The sequence below is a fragment of the Thunnus albacares genome, chromosome 3 (genome assembly GCF_914725855.1).
Source record: "Thunnus albacares chromosome 3, fThuAlb1.1, whole genome shotgun sequence".
Classification (NCBI taxonomy): Eukaryota; Metazoa; Chordata; class Actinopteri; order Scombriformes; family Scombridae; genus Thunnus; species Thunnus albacares.
Window position 1 is genome coordinate 32,396,580 of NC_058108.1, and position 19,362 is coordinate 32,415,941.

The 19,362-nt window shown below is 40.9% G+C and overlaps 1 protein-coding gene and 1 long non-coding RNA gene across 2 annotated transcripts in view; one reads left to right on the forward strand and one right to left on the reverse strand.

Annotated features, from left to right (window-relative positions):
* cacna1ab (calcium channel, voltage-dependent, P/Q type, alpha 1A subunit, b) overlaps window positions 1–19,362 on the reverse strand; it is a 104,612-nt gene that overhangs the window by 66,000 nt on the left and 19,250 nt on the right. Inside the window, exons 3-20 of the mRNA XM_044340084.1 lie at window positions 18,597–18,688; window positions 17,957–18,109; window positions 17,313–17,500; window positions 15,327–15,430; window positions 14,991–15,106; window positions 14,799–14,843; window positions 14,254–14,346; window positions 13,585–13,782; window positions 13,151–13,263; window positions 11,735–11,847; window positions 10,644–10,775; window positions 10,453–10,525; window positions 9,255–9,375; window positions 8,888–8,955; window positions 8,388–8,494; window positions 6,069–6,222; window positions 2,969–3,567; window positions 1,882–2,189 (exon numbers count right to left, since the gene is read on the reverse strand). Of these exons, the coding sequence (XP_044196019.1) occupies window positions 1,882–2,189; window positions 2,969–3,567; window positions 6,069–6,222; window positions 8,388–8,494; window positions 8,888–8,955; window positions 9,255–9,375; window positions 10,453–10,525; window positions 10,644–10,775; window positions 11,735–11,847; window positions 13,151–13,263; window positions 13,585–13,782; window positions 14,254–14,346; window positions 14,799–14,843; window positions 14,991–15,106; window positions 15,327–15,430; window positions 17,313–17,500; window positions 17,957–18,109; window positions 18,597–18,688 (2,777 nt within the window). The remainder of the gene's footprint in view (window positions 1–1,881; window positions 2,190–2,968; window positions 3,568–6,068; window positions 6,223–8,387; window positions 8,495–8,887; window positions 8,956–9,254; window positions 9,376–10,452; window positions 10,526–10,643; window positions 10,776–11,734; window positions 11,848–13,150; window positions 13,264–13,584; window positions 13,783–14,253; window positions 14,347–14,798; window positions 14,844–14,990; window positions 15,107–15,326; window positions 15,431–17,312; window positions 17,501–17,956; window positions 18,110–18,596; window positions 18,689–19,362) is intronic.
* LOC122972768 lies at window positions 6,246–9,612 on the forward strand. Its single transcript, XR_006399847.1, has 3 exons — window positions 6,246–6,999; window positions 9,244–9,367; window positions 9,502–9,612. It is a non-coding gene; the product is annotated as an uncharacterized LOC122972768 (long non-coding RNA).

Here is a 19,362-nt window from a genome sequence, read left to right on the forward strand (position 1 = left end):
CTGCGGCTCTGGAGGAGCTTTGTCGACTGACAAAATAGCCATGATGATGTCATAGTGTCGTCACCGGTGTAATCTCAGCTTAGACATGGAGGCTTTACAATTTTAACAGAAAGCCTGCGTTACAACCTGGTAGTTTGAAAGATGTGGGCATTTACTAGGCATGGAGGGTCTTACCGACAGCGACACAGGCTGTCAAGTTGCATTATGGGAATTGTAGGATCCAGCATTTTAGGATCCTACACATTTTAAAGGTTTGTCTATTGAAATGTTCCCCAACTTGATTGAAGTGCAATGCTTAATCGCGGGAGTATTCTTTTAAGATGTTCATTGTTTTCAAGCAAGTGAACATCAGAGAGCATTAATCAAGACTGAAATGTAAAGACTGCAGTACAATTTGTTCACTACTGATAAGAACACACTCATGGAGGAGTTTAAAATGTGTTTATCTGTGAGGAGTACGGGGGGGAATCTTCCTACAAAATGCGACACCACTCTTATGTAATAAGTAGCAGTATCAGTGTGTTTTTCAGGCCATATGTATTGTACTACTAGTAACTATCTTCTGCCATCCTCGTCCATCACGATATTCTTAGAATGCTTGACATAAAGTGTCTTGACAAAAGTTTGGACACTTCTCATTCAAGATGTCGAGGGTGTAGGTGTAGACTCCTACAAATACCTTGGAGTGCACCTGGATGATAGGTCTGATTGGACTAAGAACAAAGAGGCCCTTTACAAGAAGGGTCTGAGTTGGCTCTACTTCCTGTGGAGGCTACGATCATTCAGTGTCTGCAACAAGATGCTAAAGATGTTCTATCAGTCAGTATCTAGTGCCATTTTCTAGGCGGTGGTGTGCTGGGGGCGTGGTCTGAAAACTGGGGATGCTAACGGACTGAACAAGCTTGTTAGGAACGCCAGCTCCGTCATAGAAGGTGGAACTGAGCTGGACGTCCTGGGGGCGATGGCCAGGAGGAGGATGCTAACCAAGCTGGTGAGCATTCTGAACATCACCTCCCATCATCCCCTCCACGACGGGCTTGTCAAACAGAAGAGCACCTTAAGCAACAGACTGATCTCCACCAAATGTTCCTCAGAGTGACACAGAAGGTGGCGGACATCAAACTCTACACCCGTTGCAACATGGGATTAGACTGACACTTTCAGCCCTATGCTTTCTTACAATAACTGATAACTTGTTAAGAATTGCACTATATAATTATTACAATGTTTCTATTGCACATTGCACACCTCATAATAATCATTCTACTCTTATTTTCTTATTAATCATACTGTATTTCATTACATACCATGTATATAATCACTGCACAATAGATTTTTTTATCTATCTCACTACTCTCGTTTTATATACTCGACGTATATACTGCACAATGTATAACAACAAACTTTTCTGTTTTATTATTTCATTTTATTCTGTTGTGTCTGAAATGTGATGTGTGCTGAACGCTGCTGTTGTGACACTTAAATTTCCCTTGGGATCAATAAAGTATATCTTATTCTTAATCATTTGCCCAAAGCCTATAATTAAGTCACCGTTCATAAACAAATCCCTACATTTATACAGCACTGGAAGCCATTTTCAAACTTCTTCGGCCACATGTCAAAGTGCATACTGGGAAGTTTTGTCTACCACTTGCTTCTGAGTTAGCATTTGGAAACGCTACATGAACCAGCTCCCTCAATCCAAAATATAAACCCAACATCACAAGGAAGCATAAAACATGCAGGGGAAGACTGAGTAACAGGGCCAAAGTATTGGGAGAGGGTTTTAACACCTGTGGTTCAAATTATGTGAATTGATGAAGAGCTTTGTCACACAACTTATGCTCTCATCTACAAGGACTCATCCCCCTAGAAGCCTACCTTGCAAGATGGCGTTGGTGGAGGGGTAGGGGTAAACTGGGGGCATGTCTATGCTTGTGTATTCAGGTTTGACCATACTGGTCAGAATTAGACTGTCCATGCTGTGGAGCAGGGTGTGGGTATCTGCGTCGCGGCAGTTCAGCAGGTTGTTGACGTGGTCGGGGTGGTCTGGGTGGTCTGGTGGAAGGGCGTAAGGATGTTCGTGAGCGCTGGCCAGCTTGCTGTTGTTGCGGAAGTTGTCCAGGTCCTCATTGTACTGCTGTATGGGTCGTGTGGTGGAGAGGCTGGGACCGGTGCTGTGGTGCTCCCTGATGGAGGAGGAAGGGAGGAAAGAGAGAGAGGAACGGTGAGATCGGAGTAATCAGAGGCAGAGGAAAAAGAACCAGGAACAAAAACAAGGATGAGGATGGAAAGGATCAGGTGATGGAAGGAGTATCTCATCAAAAACACCAGATGTAGCACCATATGTCACAAGATGTGCACTGTCACCTGTACTGTTACTACTAACACATACAGAACACACTGCTAAACTATTAATTAAAGCACAAAGATAAATAGATGCTTACTTTTTGCATCAACTGCCACAAACTGGAGAAATTCAAAATACGTTTTACACCCTTTCACCTGACAAGACATTTAACACACATTTTTCCCGGAAATATGTCAAAGTTGGTGTAATTCTGGGATCAGACTACAAGATATCAGCCTGATTTTGGCCAATTTTAACTGGTCTGGGACAATGAGACCACCTATAACACCTCACCAGGCCCCTAAAGAAAGACCGGCTTCTCAGATCTATGACGTGCTCCTTGACACTTTGGACCCCATGGTTGAGCCATTCATGATCATAAAAGTCTCTGGCCTCTCTTGCCTGATCACCTTCTTGTCACATCTTGGCAAATGTTAAAGTGCTTCCAATTTATGTTGAGCTACCAGACAACCAATCACGAGCCTTGCTTCTATAGAGCTTTGCACTCAGATGTTATGGCTTCCCGATTTCTTAGACAAACTTAAATAGCATTTAGTGCTCGTCAGGTAGTAGTGTTAAGGCTCACACACAGAGAAAATAAACCCTTTCTTCACTCACTTTCTCGTACGATGCCCTCTGCTTCTCTCCTGGTTGCCATGGCGATGCCGTCTCGTCTTCCTCCCTTCTCCTTCTTCGCCCTTCTCTCCTTCTCCCTCCGTCCCCCTGGATCTGTGTCTCCTGCCCTCCTCCCCCTCTCTGGCTGCCCTGCGGTGCTGTCTGGACCTCCTGTGCTCGTTGTTTCCCCCCTCTCCCCTCTCGCTGTGGCGTGGAGACACGCTTCGAGTCTCCCTGCCTTCCCTGTTCCTGTGCCGGTGGCCCCGGTGGCTCCTGTGGCTGTGCCTCTCCTCCCCTTGCTGACCCTCCACGTTACCAAGGGACGTGCAGCTAAAGCCATGCTCCATGCGCGTCTCCGTCGGCTGGCCCGGCTGCTCGCTGATAGGTCCGATGGCTTTCTGATGGTGATGGTGGTGGTAGCGATAATAGTGGGCCGCGCGGCGGTAGTGGTCGACGTCTTGCCGCCGATATTCCTGATCCAGAGGCAGCTCACCGGGTTGGGTCTTGTTGGTGTTGTTGTTGCGGTTGTCCTGCGGGTTGACCACCAGCGGACGGTCCAAATGGGTCTTCATGTCACCACGTCCTTTCCGTGGGTAGGACACCTGGGTCAGGGGTAATATGTAGCAGAGGGGATAAGCAGTTGCTCATCCTCAGAGATGTCTTAAAGGGTCTGTTCATCCAATTTTCCATCTCTGAGATTTCTACTGCCCAAAAGGTAAATGGTAAATTCACTTGTGGTGCTCAAAGTGTTTGCGAAATGAGATTTGAAAAACTAAACAGCAACATGTTTCTCCAGAAACAGTACAACAGTCAACAGGACATTGTTTCTGGAAAAATATGTCACCGCAGAGTTTTTCAAATGTCATTTTTCACTGTTTTGAGCACCACAAACTTCCATTCACCTCAAATGGACTGGCATTGAAGTAGAGATCTCAGAGGCAAATATTTTAAAACCTGGAGGAATCAAACCAAACTGAAAGGATAGATACCACTGAGGGTAAGTGAGAAAATATGTTTTGGGGGGGATTTTTTTGGGAGAATTTGGGTGAACTGACCTCTCAAGTCCCACTCACATTGACAACAATTACTATCACAAGAACTTTAAACTAATGATATATTGCTATTTAAGCATTCACAAAATAAATATTTCCTATCCATTTCTTTAATTTGATTGGTCGGAAATATATAACAAAAAATAGACATGTTATCTTCTTAATTTTTTATAACTATTGTTGTTCTTACAGTTGTTGCTATCGATGTGAATGAGACTTTATGGTGCGATCCCACATTTGCTTGGGTAATACTGCCTGATCTCTTTTTTACATGTGTCACATGGACACATGGCCCTGTAACTCCAAACATGATGGATTTGCAGTAATTTACTTTCTCTCCAGTCATTCATTTACTGTGACTATTACATTAGATGAAAATTGTAAAATGTAAGAAAGACACAGCTCTATTAAAATGAGTAAGGAGCTGATGATTTTTTTTGGTAAAGTGTATACAACCACTGAAACTAAAAAAAATGAACTGAAATATGTGGATGACATATTCACTGTTGCTTTGCATTTCAAATTTAGTTATACTGCTGTAAGTCAGTTGTATTCATATCATCATAAAGCATCAGTTCAAGCAAATCAGTGAAAAAACCAACCAACCATGGCATGACCAGCCATGTGTCTACAGAAAGTCACTGAAATCCATGCATGTTTGAAACTGTAACAGTTTTCAAGGAGCAAGCTGTATTTACATTTTTTTAGACTGCAGTAGCATCGAAGCCGGCACAACAGACACAGTCTAGGCCTACTTTGACCTTCATTCACTCACTTTATACCTGACAGTTTACTAACCCACCCCCCTCCCTCCCCTCCCCTCCCCTGAGCCACAGATATACACAGTTCGGCAAACAGTCCAGCATTTTTGGCTCCACATTAACAATTTGAGAACAAAATTGTTACGAACACTTTTGGAACCAGAAAATGACAAAACAACTCCATCTGCAAACACGCTGTTTGCCGAGCCATATCCAGTCGACTCCTGATCTTCTTTTTACATTTTTTTTTTTTTTTTTTTTTGAAGTGCGTTACACTTCGCCCCGCTCCAGTTTTGAGTCTGCTGCCTTCTTTGGGTACAGCTCTGGATTTCTCTGCATGCCCCACTTTAATAATGCATCTCTCCCAAGCACGCAGCTTCAAGCCGTCCCATATAGCAGCAGCTAGCGCAATAATAACACTCTTTCACAGGCTTAAAGGGACATTACACCCTGAAATCAAAACATCTGTGAAGTTGCAGCATGACCCAGAATACACAGAAGTGAAAAAGCAGGTCAGGCCCTTGTGTTAGTCCAGTGTTTCCACTGCGTGTTGAAACACATTACGTACAGATGCCCTGAAATGTGATGCAATTCAAAAACATTACTTTAACAGTTTCAGAGTTTCAGTTTCAGAGAAATAGAAAGCTAAGATATGATATCTGCCGAATTAAAAAGTGTATTCGCAGAGAAACTCCAAATATTTGTATAATTGATATAAATCAACTTAAAATGTTACTGATTTTATGTAAACTTTTTGAGATTCCCAGAGAACTCAAAAGTTAATTTCGCTTTTGTTACAATCAGACAAGAATGAACTTCATCACAGGGTTTTGGTTAAACATCTATTTCCATGTTTTTTGGAACAGCCAGAAAAAACATGTTTCAATTTTTCATCAATGCAAACTCTTGGAAAACAATTGTCAAACACTTTCAGGTCCATTTTGTCCTAAAAATGTTGGAACCCAGGTATGATAGCATGGTGACACAGTATATATATTTTTAGGACCTTTATTTAGGTCACTAGAAACAAATGGCTGAATATTTGTTCACATTTAATATCAACTTTACATCCAGTTTTCAATTGACATCCAAGAGTTTATCCATTTAGTAAACTTATGAAAATGATTTTAGGCCTTAAATACTAAAAGATGGATGATAATGTCCCTTTAAGAGGTTAAAATAACTTATCACTCTACACACAGAACAACAAATATCCACCATATATCAGGAGTAGACTGCATATATGTGTATATTTTGTGTCTTTTTTTTAGGGGGGGGGGGATTCCTCACCTCCTCTCCCTCCCCTCCCACCTTCCAGTCATCCTGCTCCAGCTCGTTGTAGAGCGCCTCGCGACTCGTCATCAGGTTCTGTCGGCGGATCTCGCTCGTTCTCTGCTCCCACACCGACTTGTTGCCCTTGATGTGGTTCTTCTGCTGCTCTTTACTGTTGGAGGAGGAGGCGGCGGTGGCGGTGAAGCGGACAAAACGGAGGACGAGAGTATTTGGTGGAAGGGAAGGAAGAGAGAAAAAGTGAGGGAGGTAGGAGTTTTGAAACGAGGAGTTGAGGTATGAAAAATGAAGGAAAAGGCAGGAGGGGGAACAGGTGACAGTGAGACAGAAAGAGGGATGAAGGGAAGAGAGATATTAAGATTAAGATGTCATAATTTCTGTGGGAAATTAGCATGCAGTAATATTAACAATATCCCATTAAAAAAATACATAAGAGCAAAATAAATTTGGTTATAAAGGTGGCCCTATATGCAGTCTGCAATTTCAATGTGAGAACATGTAACAGGGACTTGAACGTGTGAATAAAGGAAAAAAAAAACTGTGAGAAAATGACAGCGACAAGTAAGAATTAAAATACTTTACATACATTATGAAATACACCTTAACACTAAAACAACGGGTCCTTGAGGTTGTGCTCCATGCTTAAACAGTCTGAACTGTCTTGAGTGGCTGATATCCTCACCAGCAGGGCTAAAAACATGCAGTGTTTTCTCACTGAATATGAATTACACTCTCTTACAATCAAAGACAAGTTTCCTCCACCTGGAAATAACATTTGGAAAATATTGGAGGACTATGTTTTGTTACAAGGCTCACCTGTCACTTTGAGAGTGTTACATTTAGGGCTGTTTAGCCTTTATGTTGCTTGGCTAAAGAGTTTCTTGCTAGCTACAGTGCATCTGAGAGAGTTAGTCAGCCATTAAAGTATCAGGTGAGCCTGGTTTAAGAATTTTCTGGTTGCTTGCTTACAGAAAAAAAAAATGTTAATGTGCAGAAACATGTGGCAGAAATGGACCTGAGACAGAATGTCATGTTAGAAGACGGCTAGCCCAATGCTATCATTCATTAGGGCGGCATGGTGGCTCAGTGGTTAGCACTGTTGCCTCACAGCAAGAAGGTCCTGGGTGTCTCGGGTCCTTCCTGTGTGGAGTTTGCATGTTCTCGCCGTGTTTGCGTGGGGTTTACGCCGGGTGCTACGGTTACCTCTCACCATCATCAAAGACATGTATGTTAGGGTTAATACTCCGGTTAGCGCCCCCTGACCGAGGCACGGGCACTGCACTGGAGCTGCCCGCTGCTCCTACATGCAGAGGATCAATTTCCCCACAGGGATCAATAAAGTACTTCTTCTTCTTCTTCAGTCAGAAAAAAAAAAAAAAAACTTTTCGAAAGCTTCCAAGAGCTTGACAGGAGAGTGACTTAAAAAAAGATTCAAGGATGTCACTCTTTTGTATTACCAGAGCTGTTATTCAGCTGCTACTGCTGCTCATGCTAACTCTCTAATATTGTGCTTTTCATTCAAAACACACATGAAACAAGAACAAAATGTAAAATCCCTGTGCTGCAGAGATATGTCTAGAACGGTAAATCGATTTAATCGTGTCGTGGCTGAAAGGAAACTCATGAGCTAGTTATCCACACTCATGTTACAGCTAATGATTGACAAGTTAGTGTCTAATTGACAAGCATCATTTTAGCATACAATTTAGCCGTAAAAAGGCTCAGCTCGCCACAGTGACTGAAGAGTCCGGCGACTTCTAAAAGGTGCGGCGGGTGTTTTTGAACATCTCGTTTTGATGTGTCCTATTGTCAGCGTTTCTGCTGCCAGGAGCAGATTTTACTGACTGCCCGCCTCTCGCTCTTCTTCACTTCACAAAGCCCAGAATCTGTTCCTTTCACTTCCAGAACAATCACTTAATCATGTTTTAGAGGACAAAAGCGGGGACAGTGGATAGTGTGTGTTTGTGTGTGTGCGTGTGTGTGTGTGTGTGTGTGCATCACGTGTACATGAATGCCTGCCAATCATAAATGTTAGGAAAGACAGCTGTGAGAGAGAAACAGAGCGTGTGGGATTGTGTATGTACAATTTTACAAAAAGAGTGAGTGTGTGTCTGTGTTTGTATGCTAGTGTGTGCATGCACATGTATGTATGTATATGTACCGTGTATATGTGTTCTATGCTTTGTATGCATTCGTGTTTTGCATGGGTGTGTGTGCATGTTTCTCAGTGTTCAGGCATATGTGAGAGTGTGTGTGTGTGTGTGTGTGTGTGTGTGTGTGTGTGTGTGTGTGTGTGTGTGTGTGTGTGTGTGTACTCACGCAGCAATAGACAGGTTGGCTGCTGACAGCGGGCTGACCTCGGCCACCTCCTTCGCTTTCTGCAGCGCTGTCTTCTGATTGGCTGCCTCCTCCTGTTCCTCCTCGTCCTGTTGGAGAAAAAGAGAATAATTTCAAAGACACTGCTGGTTAAATATTGACAACATTTCCTGATAATTTCAACATTTTACATAATATAATTACATGTCTGAACATAAGCTCAATGTTTGTTCCTAAATGGCCCAGAAGATATCTTTCATAGGTTACAATATATTTACTTTATGACAGAAAATGTATATTTTGATCAAATAATCATTTTTTTGCTGGTTGCAGCATCTCACATGTGAGGATTTGAGGCTTTTCTGAGTCATACATGATAGTAAACTGAATATCTTTGGATTCTGGACTATTGATAAAACAAAAGTTAGTTGCAGCCTTACACGTTTTACTTATTTTTCTTAAAATAAGGGGGAGCGTGTATTTTTTCTGCTTTGATTCTATACCTTGGTGAGCTCCTGGGCATTGGCCAGGTTGTCGACAGCGATGGCCAAGAAGACGTTAAGTAGAGTGTCTGAGGTGGCAGAAGTTAAGAAATATCAATGCAAGGACAAGCAGAGAGGAAGCTGATGGTTTCCTCAGTGGGAAAGAAAGAAGAGGAGGGGAAAAGGTTAGAAGAAGAGGCTGGGAAAGGAGAGGTGTTGGGTTGCAGATGTACAAGTCAGAGGAAGAGGAGGAAGTGGTATTTTTTTTCTTCAGATTTAAAAAAAAGACATCTATGTGGAGCCGAACTGGACCAAAAAACAGGAAGATTTAAGTCATATTCTACATCTCATCATCATCATAACTTATATGATCCCAGGCTGAGGATACAGTTGCCGAAGAGTGTGAGGACAATGAAGAAAATGGAGAAAACCATCCCTTTGTCGTTCACTCCTCCCTGGGACTCGATGCCATCATACATCACCATGTTCCAGTCCTCTCCAGTAAGAATCTGCAGAGAGAGGACAAATAAAAAGTTGTATAATTTGCTTTGTATGTATACTTTTTCTTAATTATTCAGAGAAAATCAGCACGTTTTAGCATTTTTTTTTCCCTGTTTTCCTCTTTATTTTGACAGGAGTACATTCTGAGCTGCCCTGGACCCTGTTTACTGTGCTGAAGTCCTGCAGCAAGAAACAGAAAACCTTCTTCATGTGTGACAATTAAAATCCTTTCATTAAAAAAAAGAATCAGAATTTTAAACAAAATAAACATTTATCATATCATCCATTATAAATGTTATGTATGTTAACATTAATGTAAACCAATGTTGAATAATGTTGATCTGAGTGGAACTGAACTGAGCTTAACAGAGGAGGTATGACATTAATACTCTTTAAAATATCATAAATATGAAGCTCAAACACACACATACACACACAAACAGACACACATACACACATCTGGCCTCTGAGTCACTCCGAGACAATCAAGTAACACAAATGGCTCTTAACAAAAGCCGTCTCTCTAACTGAACACAGAGAACACAGAAACATGGAGACTGCAGTCAGAACTGAACAAGTCATCTGACAAACTGATGACATGACAACAATGGGCTTCATTAAATTTCCCTCTTAAAAAGAGCTTCAGCTGTGCTGAAAACGCTCACGAGTGTGAATGAGTGTGCTTACGCTCATGTTTGGAAAATACAGTAACTCACTGGTGCCTCATTTTTTAAATTCATTTGCACTGTAGAAGGGTTTTTTTTCATGTACACAGCTGAAGAAACTGACATGGAAAATTGGTTTTCATAAAAAAAAACATCTCAAGTGGAACACAAACTAATAATATTCTTTGATAAGTACGTATGATTAGTTCAATGTTAAGAGAATTTAACTATTTGTCCTGCTGATAAAAGTAAGTATCAGAGACTTAAAAGGCTCAGCGAGGAACCTCCAACATTGTAAAGACTGGATGACATGAGCTCATTTCTAATGTTTGACAAAGTCCCAGCGGTAAAGATCATCACAATATTTATTTTCTTTTTGTTTTAGAACCATAAACACATTCATAAGTCTTTTTTTCCCACCTGAAACACTGTCATGATCGCTGCTGCAAATGTGTCAAAGTTAGTGGGCGGAGTTCCGGTTTCAAAGTTGAATCTGAAATGAAAGAAAGCGAAAAGAAAGTGAAAAACCACCAAGAATCGTACACACACAGAAGAGAAACATAAAGTGAATACAGAGAAAGTGAGCTCCGTTCTTATTCGCCGATACTCACTGTCCACCAAACAGCTGCATCCCCAACAAGGCGAAAACCACGATGAAGAGAAAGAGGAGGAAGAGCAAACTGACGATGGACTTCATGGAGTTTAGCAAAGAAACCACCAGGTTACGAAGAGGAGCCCAGTACCTGAGGACGAGGAGGAGGAGGAGAAGTGGATGAAAGGTAGGAGAGAGGAAGAGGAAGGGAGGAAGAGAGATGAAAGGAGAGAGGAGGACATGAAAGACAGCAGGAGTCAAAGAAGGGAAACATGAAGAAAGAAGGCAAAAAGAGGAGATTGTGATTTGAAAATCCAAACATTTACAGTAGATACAATGAATATATGGAATATTTAGACAAATTTAATCTCACAGTTATCTTTAGAAACAATTTTGATGTTAATATCTTAAAAAAATGACAAAAAACAACAACAATATGCCAAATAATGTTAGATTTTCAACCATTTTCACCACATTGAACCACTAACTAATCTCTAAATAAACCATTAAACATATATTTTATGAATAATTCCAGTTAGTATGAACTTTTCCTCAGTTTTTCAGATACTTTCATCACAGACATACTATTTGAAGCACAGTAGAGTTTTGATCAAAGTCAAAACAACACAATAACAATGATTCTAAATTAAATCGCTGGATGAAACCTTTTATTTAACCCCCCCAAAAAAAACCGACTGTTTCATGTTCTCATTTTAACGTGACTTCAGCAGGTAGCCCCGCTGAGAAAATAAAGCCTCGTTTTCAAGTGAGATCCGTCCAAACGAGCGACGTCGTGACGAGCGGGGAAGCTACGCGGAACAGAACGGAACAATGTGCGTGAGCCAAATCCAATTAAAATCTCCCCTGAAGGGAGCGTCAAAGGAGTGTCAAAACCTCAAAACTGTTCAGATGTCACAACAGTGATGAGATTCAGACTGAAATACCAACATCTGATTTATCACAGTACAGTACAACAACATCAGGTTATCATCATCATCCTCATTATCATCAGTGTCTCATCTGTGGAGGAGTTAACGGATGAAATGCATGTTTAAGTAAATGTGTGTGTGTGTGTGTGTGTGTGTGTGTGTGTGTGTGTGTGAGACTTACTTGGTGACTTTGAAGATGCGGAGAAGTCGCAGAGCTCGTAACACACTGATCCCGAAGGATGTGCCCGGTTTGATGGTGGCCCACACTACCTCGAAAATACTGCCCACAATTACCTACACGCGCGCACACACACACACACACACACACACGCACACACACACGCAACATTTTAATTTAATCATGTACTCATATCCTGTTGAAAGACAGATTTTAATGTCCAACAAACAATGATAAGGGCTCAGATTTTATTTTCTAAATTAAAATAATGAGTTTTTGTGATGAAGAACAAGTAATGTTTGGTGCAGATGTGGATCCAGGTGTTGATCCAGGATTTCTTCTTTGTTGCTAGAACATTTATTTATTTAACTATCTTTCAATGATTGTCTATCACTGTGTTTTTAATGCAGATTTACATTCTGATGGAGATGAAAAATTTCAAAACATTTTCTACTACATTTTCTAAAATTATTGAGGATTGCTCATGCTTGGCGGAAGTATACATTGTGTCACCGCTTTCTAGTGCTTTACTACGACTGTTTCTCTTCCTGTTTGAACTTTCAGCATCATGTAGCTATGGGGTAGCAGTCAAGCAATCACTGGAAGTCCATTTATTCCCAGTGAGATTTATGTGTTTCCTTGTTTCGCTGCTGGTTTAGGTTAGGTTTAGCTAACAACTGTTTTGAGCAACAAATATTATAAACACATAAAACTCAGATAAATATAGATTACATATTAGAAATAACTTGAAACTTCTGTAACAACTGACTGTAAAGAGGTTTGTTAGACTACAAGACAACAAAAACAGTATTTTACTAACTTGGGACCAGATACAGAATAGAAGCAGCTATCTGAACGAGGCTCTATTTGCAGGTACAATGAATTTCCGGATCTCTGCAACTTATGACAGCAATACTTGATCAATATTAACTCTGAAATCATTGTTGAGCTTTTTATGTAAATTTGTATTAATATTCAAATCAAGCTAAATTGACACACATTGAAATTTTTTTTTTAAAAATCAACATTTTGCAGAGAAACATACTCTGTGTCCACACCCGCAGCCGGTCCACTGAACACAGTATTACATGCTGTCACTTTACCATGCAGCGTATGTCAGCATGTACAATGAAGTAACCTGCCAATAAGCATCTGCAACAATGTCAGCATGACAAATTAATGCACAGTTATTGCACACGTATTGGTGACAAATGCGATGCTGAATCCGTTCTGCACCGTTGTTCGTTTGTCGCAGAGCAACATGAGAAAAATCTATTCCTCAAATCTGTTGATTAAATGGAGTGTTTGATTTGTCATCAAAAGCTGATACTTATAAGATGAATGTTTTTTTTTGTCACTGTGTGTGTGTGTGTGTGTGTGTGTGTGTGTGTGTGTGTGTGTGTGTGTGCGCGCGCTCACCACACAGTCAAAGCAGTTGAATGAGGAGTGAAAGTAGGGCTGAATGCCCAGACCATACATCTTGATCAGCATCTCAGACATGAACAAACCGAGGAAGATGAACTCTGCATAGACTGGAGGAAAAACAGAGGAAGAAAAGGAAAGGAAAGAAGAAAGGGATTATAGTAAAGGAGGGCAAGGATTAAGGGAAGAAGGAGAGTGCAGGGATGAATAGATAGGAGTAGAGAGTGGGGTAGATGTAAGGAGAGAGGAAGGTGAGAATGAAAGAGGGGATTTTACAGTTTGAATAAATGCTCATATTCATATTCTCAAATTGTTGCAGTTTCTGGGAGCCAGTTTTTAGTGAGTGTCTTCATACAGTGTACAGTATGTGAGCATGTTTGTGTGTCTTTGTATATGTGTATTGATCGTTTCATGTGTGTGCGCACACTCACACAGGAAGTCGGACAGCAGCTCAGGCTGGTTGTAATGCACCACAGCCACACACATGGTGTTGAGGCCCACCAGGCAGAGCACCGTCCAATAGAAAGCCTGCGTCTTCACTATCTTGCGGATAAAGAATCGCATCCGTCGCTCCTTCTTACTGTAATTGGAGCCGTCTTTACCGCTCTTTATACTGGAGCGGGCGAAACCTGGAAGAGGGAAGGGGTGTGATTACCAATCACGTCTATTTATAGTTACACTGGACTCATTTTTTAAATGAGATAGCAGCCAGTTAGCTACTCAAAAACCTGCATTTGTGAAAATTGTGATGAAATTTTAGCTTTTTTAGCATATTTTATGTACTCATTTAAATACTGAACAAGTAAACATGTCACTTTCCATGAATAATGTAAGCACTTTGGCCACTAAGCAGCAAAAAGCATCATCCCTATGTTTTTTTTTCTCAAAGATTACAGTGTCATAGCAGTTAAACAGTTTCCCTATTTTTCATATGTGACTTGAAATGTAAGAATTTACCTCCTTACACCCAAATGATCTTGCATTAAATTTTGCTGTACAAACCACAGCACTGCAGTTTGATCTTCATACCTGGATAACTGAACTTTTCTTACAAACTCATCCTCACATGTCTCCGTCCCCTTACATCCAGTTTTTCTTACCTACTGCATCTCCTATGTTGTCCTCTCCTTCCTCTGGGTTCAGAAGTTCAGTCTTGTTGTTTTTGGTTTTGATGGTCGGCCTTCGTCTCGAACCTAGTGAGAGAAAAAAAGGATTCATTCTTAATTAACCGGTTTTCAAATGCCACAGTCCCGCCCCCCACCCCCCTGACAGAGTCTGTCACTTGTGGGTTTATTGTGCTAAACTCAACATTTACACATTTAACTGAGCGGTTATGAAGTTGATTAGCATTATTAACTAAAGACATTGCTAAAACTTGCATCAAGCCATCCCACTAGAATCGTGTTTTTCAGATTTTTTGTCAAATTCTGTCTTACGTAATGAGAAGAGAAGATAAGCATCATAATATATCTGAACGAATCTGATGTCTTCTCATGTCACAAGCTTTTCATTGCAAACCCTCAGTTGTTATTCCCTCTATCTCTGTTCTCTATGTAGCTCTTCCTTCATACTCAACTCACTAATGTCTTTCACCAGTCTCAGCTACACACACACACACACACACACACAATAAAAGAGAAGTTACCATCAAAGTTCCCTGTGCCGTCTTCCTCAGCCAGAATCACCTCCTCTGTAAAAAAAAAAAAAAATTAAACAAAACATAAGATGTTTGGCACACTGTGTCTGTTTAGTAGTTGTTTTTTTTTTTTACCCACATACAGAATGTGTATCCATGGGAACAAGCGGTGTGTGTGTGTGTGTGTGAGCGTGCCCTGACCTGCTTTGCAGATCCACTCCAGGTATCCGTTGAGCTCTCTCTCGATCTGCTGCTGTCGCCTCAGCTTGAGGAACTCGCTCCTGTTCTCCACTCGCTCTCTCTCTTTGGCAAATTCACTGTGGGGACATTTGGAATTTTTTATTGTATTTAATTATTAAAAAAAATCTACAATATAAACATTTTTAGACACAAAACAATAGTAAAATGACCAGTAATATATTTTTAAAAAGCTGGGAGTTAAGTAAAACAAAAAAATACGACTCCAAAGAGCACGAGTACAAACATATAATATATTTAATAAAAGGAAAATGTCAGCACACAGACAGAGGACCATACCCTGAGAGTACACCCAGCACCAGGTTGAGCATGAAGAAGGAGCCGATGATGATGAGGGGGATGTAGTACATCCAGTTCCAGGCGCTGCCCTCCACATCGTTACTCTACAAGACGGAGACAGAGACACATACAGATAGAGAGGTGTTTACAGACTGACCTGTTATTATCATTCATACAATATATAAAGATGTGTATGTAGCACTAAGGGGTTGAACATTTCGCTCTTATTGCGCACTTTACCCTTCAATATGCGATAAATATGTTACAGTTTTTATCTGTTTTTCTTTTTTTACATCACTCAGTGTCACATGCCAGATATCCTCAACTGTGTTTGACGTAAATCTTTATCTGCTGCACAGATTACTTCCTCCTACCAGTTCAAAATAGCTTTACTGAGGGTTGATTCTTTGATTGACTGCCACTCTGCACTCTATGACTGGATTTCTTTGCAAAGAAGTAGTTTTATCCTCTCAGACAAGAAGATATAACCATCTCATGATATTCATCTATAGAGCTCTACTGTTTAAGCTTCCAAACTACCTCACATCTCTTCTCACATTTCAGTCTTGTAACCATAATACATGATGTAGTCACGAATCTGGGCTGAACTAATTTCAGGTACTAAAAAACTGCAAACTGCCCTCAAACTAGATTCTTTCTGTCTCCTTGTAGATTTTAAAACTGTATTATCTGATGTTCTTTATGACTCTTGTAACTTCTTATTAATTATTTCTTGATTGTGGTTGACTGGCCTTTCGTTGTGATGTTTCTGTTGATTCATTACGAATGTTTCTTGTTCTCAGGTCTCTGCTGGAAAATAAATCTCAATCTGAAGTTTAAATTGAATTAAATATGTAATCAGTTTTAGGTAGTGTGTTAGTGTTGTGCAAACTAAACCTTTCATATGATTTTTTTATTGCATGACTGAAAAAAAGATCTTAATCTCGATCCAACTGCTTGGCAAGTAAAAGTACGACTAACTAACCGAAGCAACTTTTCCTGCACTGCACAAATACTAAGAGGAGCTAAAGTATGCATATATGCTGGCTCAGAACTGACCCATTTTCTACCTTAAAGCCTGACAAGGGGGTGCAGAGATGGTGCGCTAGCGCGGTGTTACAGTAAAGCATCTCCTGCTTTCACAGACATCGATTGCTCTGAGGTGTCTGGTGAGCACGTCAGCAGCAACAAAATTGTCTGACACTGTGTCACATCCCTCTTTCACTAAACAAACCCAACTGACAATCAGAGAAATTGGGTTACTGGAGGAGATTGTGTTTCTGTGACCCGTGTAACGCTTTAATGGAACTATCAGCTGATTATTATCTACAGCTGGAGTGCTGCGTGCATGTGTTGGGTTTTATACTGCATGGTACAGCGCAGGCAGCCCGTTCTCTATTAAACTTTCATTGGTTTCCTCCTGACTGCCTGTGTGAGTGTGGAAGTCAGCCTCCATCCATCAGAAAAGATGTTAAATATAGAGTGAGACGGACCAGAATAGAGAGAGGAAGAGAAAGGAGGCGGAGAGAGAGAAGGAGAGCGACTCCGAAGGCAAGAAAAAGGACAGATGAGAAGATGGATAAATGAAGTCAAACAGAGAATGATAAAGACAGAGAGAGAGAGAGAGAGAGAGGGGTGGAAAATGGGCTTTCGGACAAATAAAATGGTGTTTTGAATCAAATCTCAAACTACTTAATGCCTCATTTAACTGAATGAAATTCAAGCCAATCACCAACCTCCACACCCATCCACCCCCGCGAGTCCTTCACTGTGCTAAAACACATACAGTACAGTACAAACCTAATACACATCATAGAGAACAGAAAAAACATTGCAGATTTCAAGCACAGATCACTTGATGAGGCAAGTTTGACTAAATTTGGGGTGATGGGAGATGTCTAAACCTACAACAGCACCCTGAAATATCTGTCTGTCTTTCTGGTTTACAGAGGAAAAAATATCTATATGTTGGGGTCAACATCTTACGTAGTAGAGCATGTCTGTCCATCCCTCCATGGTGATGCACTGGAAGACGGTGAGCACGGCGAACAGGATGTTGTCGAACTGGGTGATGCCGTAGTTGGGTCCGAGCCAGCCGCTTTTACACTCCGTGCCGTTAGGACACAACCGGGACGGCAACTCATCGCCACATGGCAATTCATCCACTGTCTCTCCTGATCAGAAAGAGAAGCACAGAAAGATCCACCATTACAGCAAAATAACAAACCAGATTTATTTTTGGATCTGAAAGAAAACTCTTAACAATCGTGTGTTATCTGCTCACGAGACCTGTAGTGTAAAGAAACTGACAGACTCTTCTCACAGTGGATATTTTGTCTCATTAAACAACTAATACACTTGTGCTTTTCCTGCTTTGACAAGTCAAAGGTCTGCTGTTTGCTGTTTGCAATATAGTATCCAGTAAAGGCACATTGTAATAGTGAATTTGAATGTAGACACACTAACCAGAAGTCCCTAAGTACTAGCTCTAAGAGAATATTTGTGTTATTTTCTTTAATGTTTGAATTCACATGAGGTTTTCTCAAATAAAATCCCTGTAAGGCATAGCAACCAGTGACTCACTTAACACCAATGTGAGCTGATTGTACACAACTGCCACTTTTGTATACCTGTGTTTTTATCGTAACAGGTTCTGTGGAACTTTCCCATGTAGAACTCCAGGCCGATGATGGCGAACATGAGGATGGCCACGAACAGCAGCAGGCCAATCTGCAGCAGGGGGATCATAGCCTTCATAATGGACTTGAGCACCACCTGCAGGCCTGGAGGACACGGTGCAAAACAATTACTGAGAGGAAGGACTTGATTCTTGGTACAGTGTACATGAGTGTCGAATAAAAAGAACAGTAGTGGAGTAGACTGTATTAACAGCTGTGTTACTGTGCATTGTGTTGAGGTTGCTGATTCCCTGCCAGTGCATTGAACATGTTGAGGTATTTAGATACATATAGTAACTCCAGCTCCTTATTGATTTGGCAACTGGCAATGTTGCCAAAGTGGCAGCCAACAGTTTGCATCAACAGAGCAATATTTGTCACCATTTCTTTCATAGTAGTAAATAAATGCACTGGTTTGTCAAATTGGCTACTTGTTGTTTTCAAGTGATATTTTTGATACTAATAGCAGTTGGAGACAAAAAAAGCAAAGAGTATTCAGTACTATTTGAAGGAATTTGTACTGAAGCAACTGTAGTTAGCTACAATAAACAAGCCAGTGTGCGCACAAGGAAACACACAGTGCTGCACTTACTGGGAATCCCAGACACCAGTTTTAGTGGTCGAAGCACTCTGACAGCTCGTAGAGTCCTCAGGTCAAGCTGAGACCCCACTGACGACAAAATACTGCAGAGACGGCGAGAGAAAGAGAGAGAAGAGGAAGAAAAAAAAAGAAAGCAAAGTCAGTTTGACAGGGAATGCAAAAAAAATAATTACTACAGCTGCAGAATTAAAACGTACCACACTGCTTCAACACAATATTGCTGATACTGACACTGATTTGTTTAATGTGACCACACCCAAACCACTTGAGCAGGTACCTTTGCACAGTTTTCACTACTCTGAGAGATCCATGTTGCACCAATCAGTGAACTAACAATGATGAAATGGCTTGCTTTCTGTCAGTCACAACAATTTTGTGTCAAAGATGAAACCTGGAGCATGATTGTACAGCTGCAAGGTCTACAGCATGTGCACAGCTTCACCAATCAGATCATTGTACATAAAATCCAAGGATGTCCAATTTAAAACTATAAAATTAATAATTCAGGACAAATTAACATAAAAAATGTTACTATATGTAAACCTTAAAACTATGTTTGTGTATGTGAATGATTGATTGAGTCACTAAACAGCATGTTGGCTTTTGCCACTCACTACTGCTACAATCCCAGTCTCTGTCATGACTTGGCTTCAGAGACACACCTCCTGTTCTGATGGCTTTGTATGTGTCTGTGTGTGTGAAGCTCTGGTGTAAAGTCAGCCGGAGACAGATTGGAAAATTCCATGCTCTGTCTTGT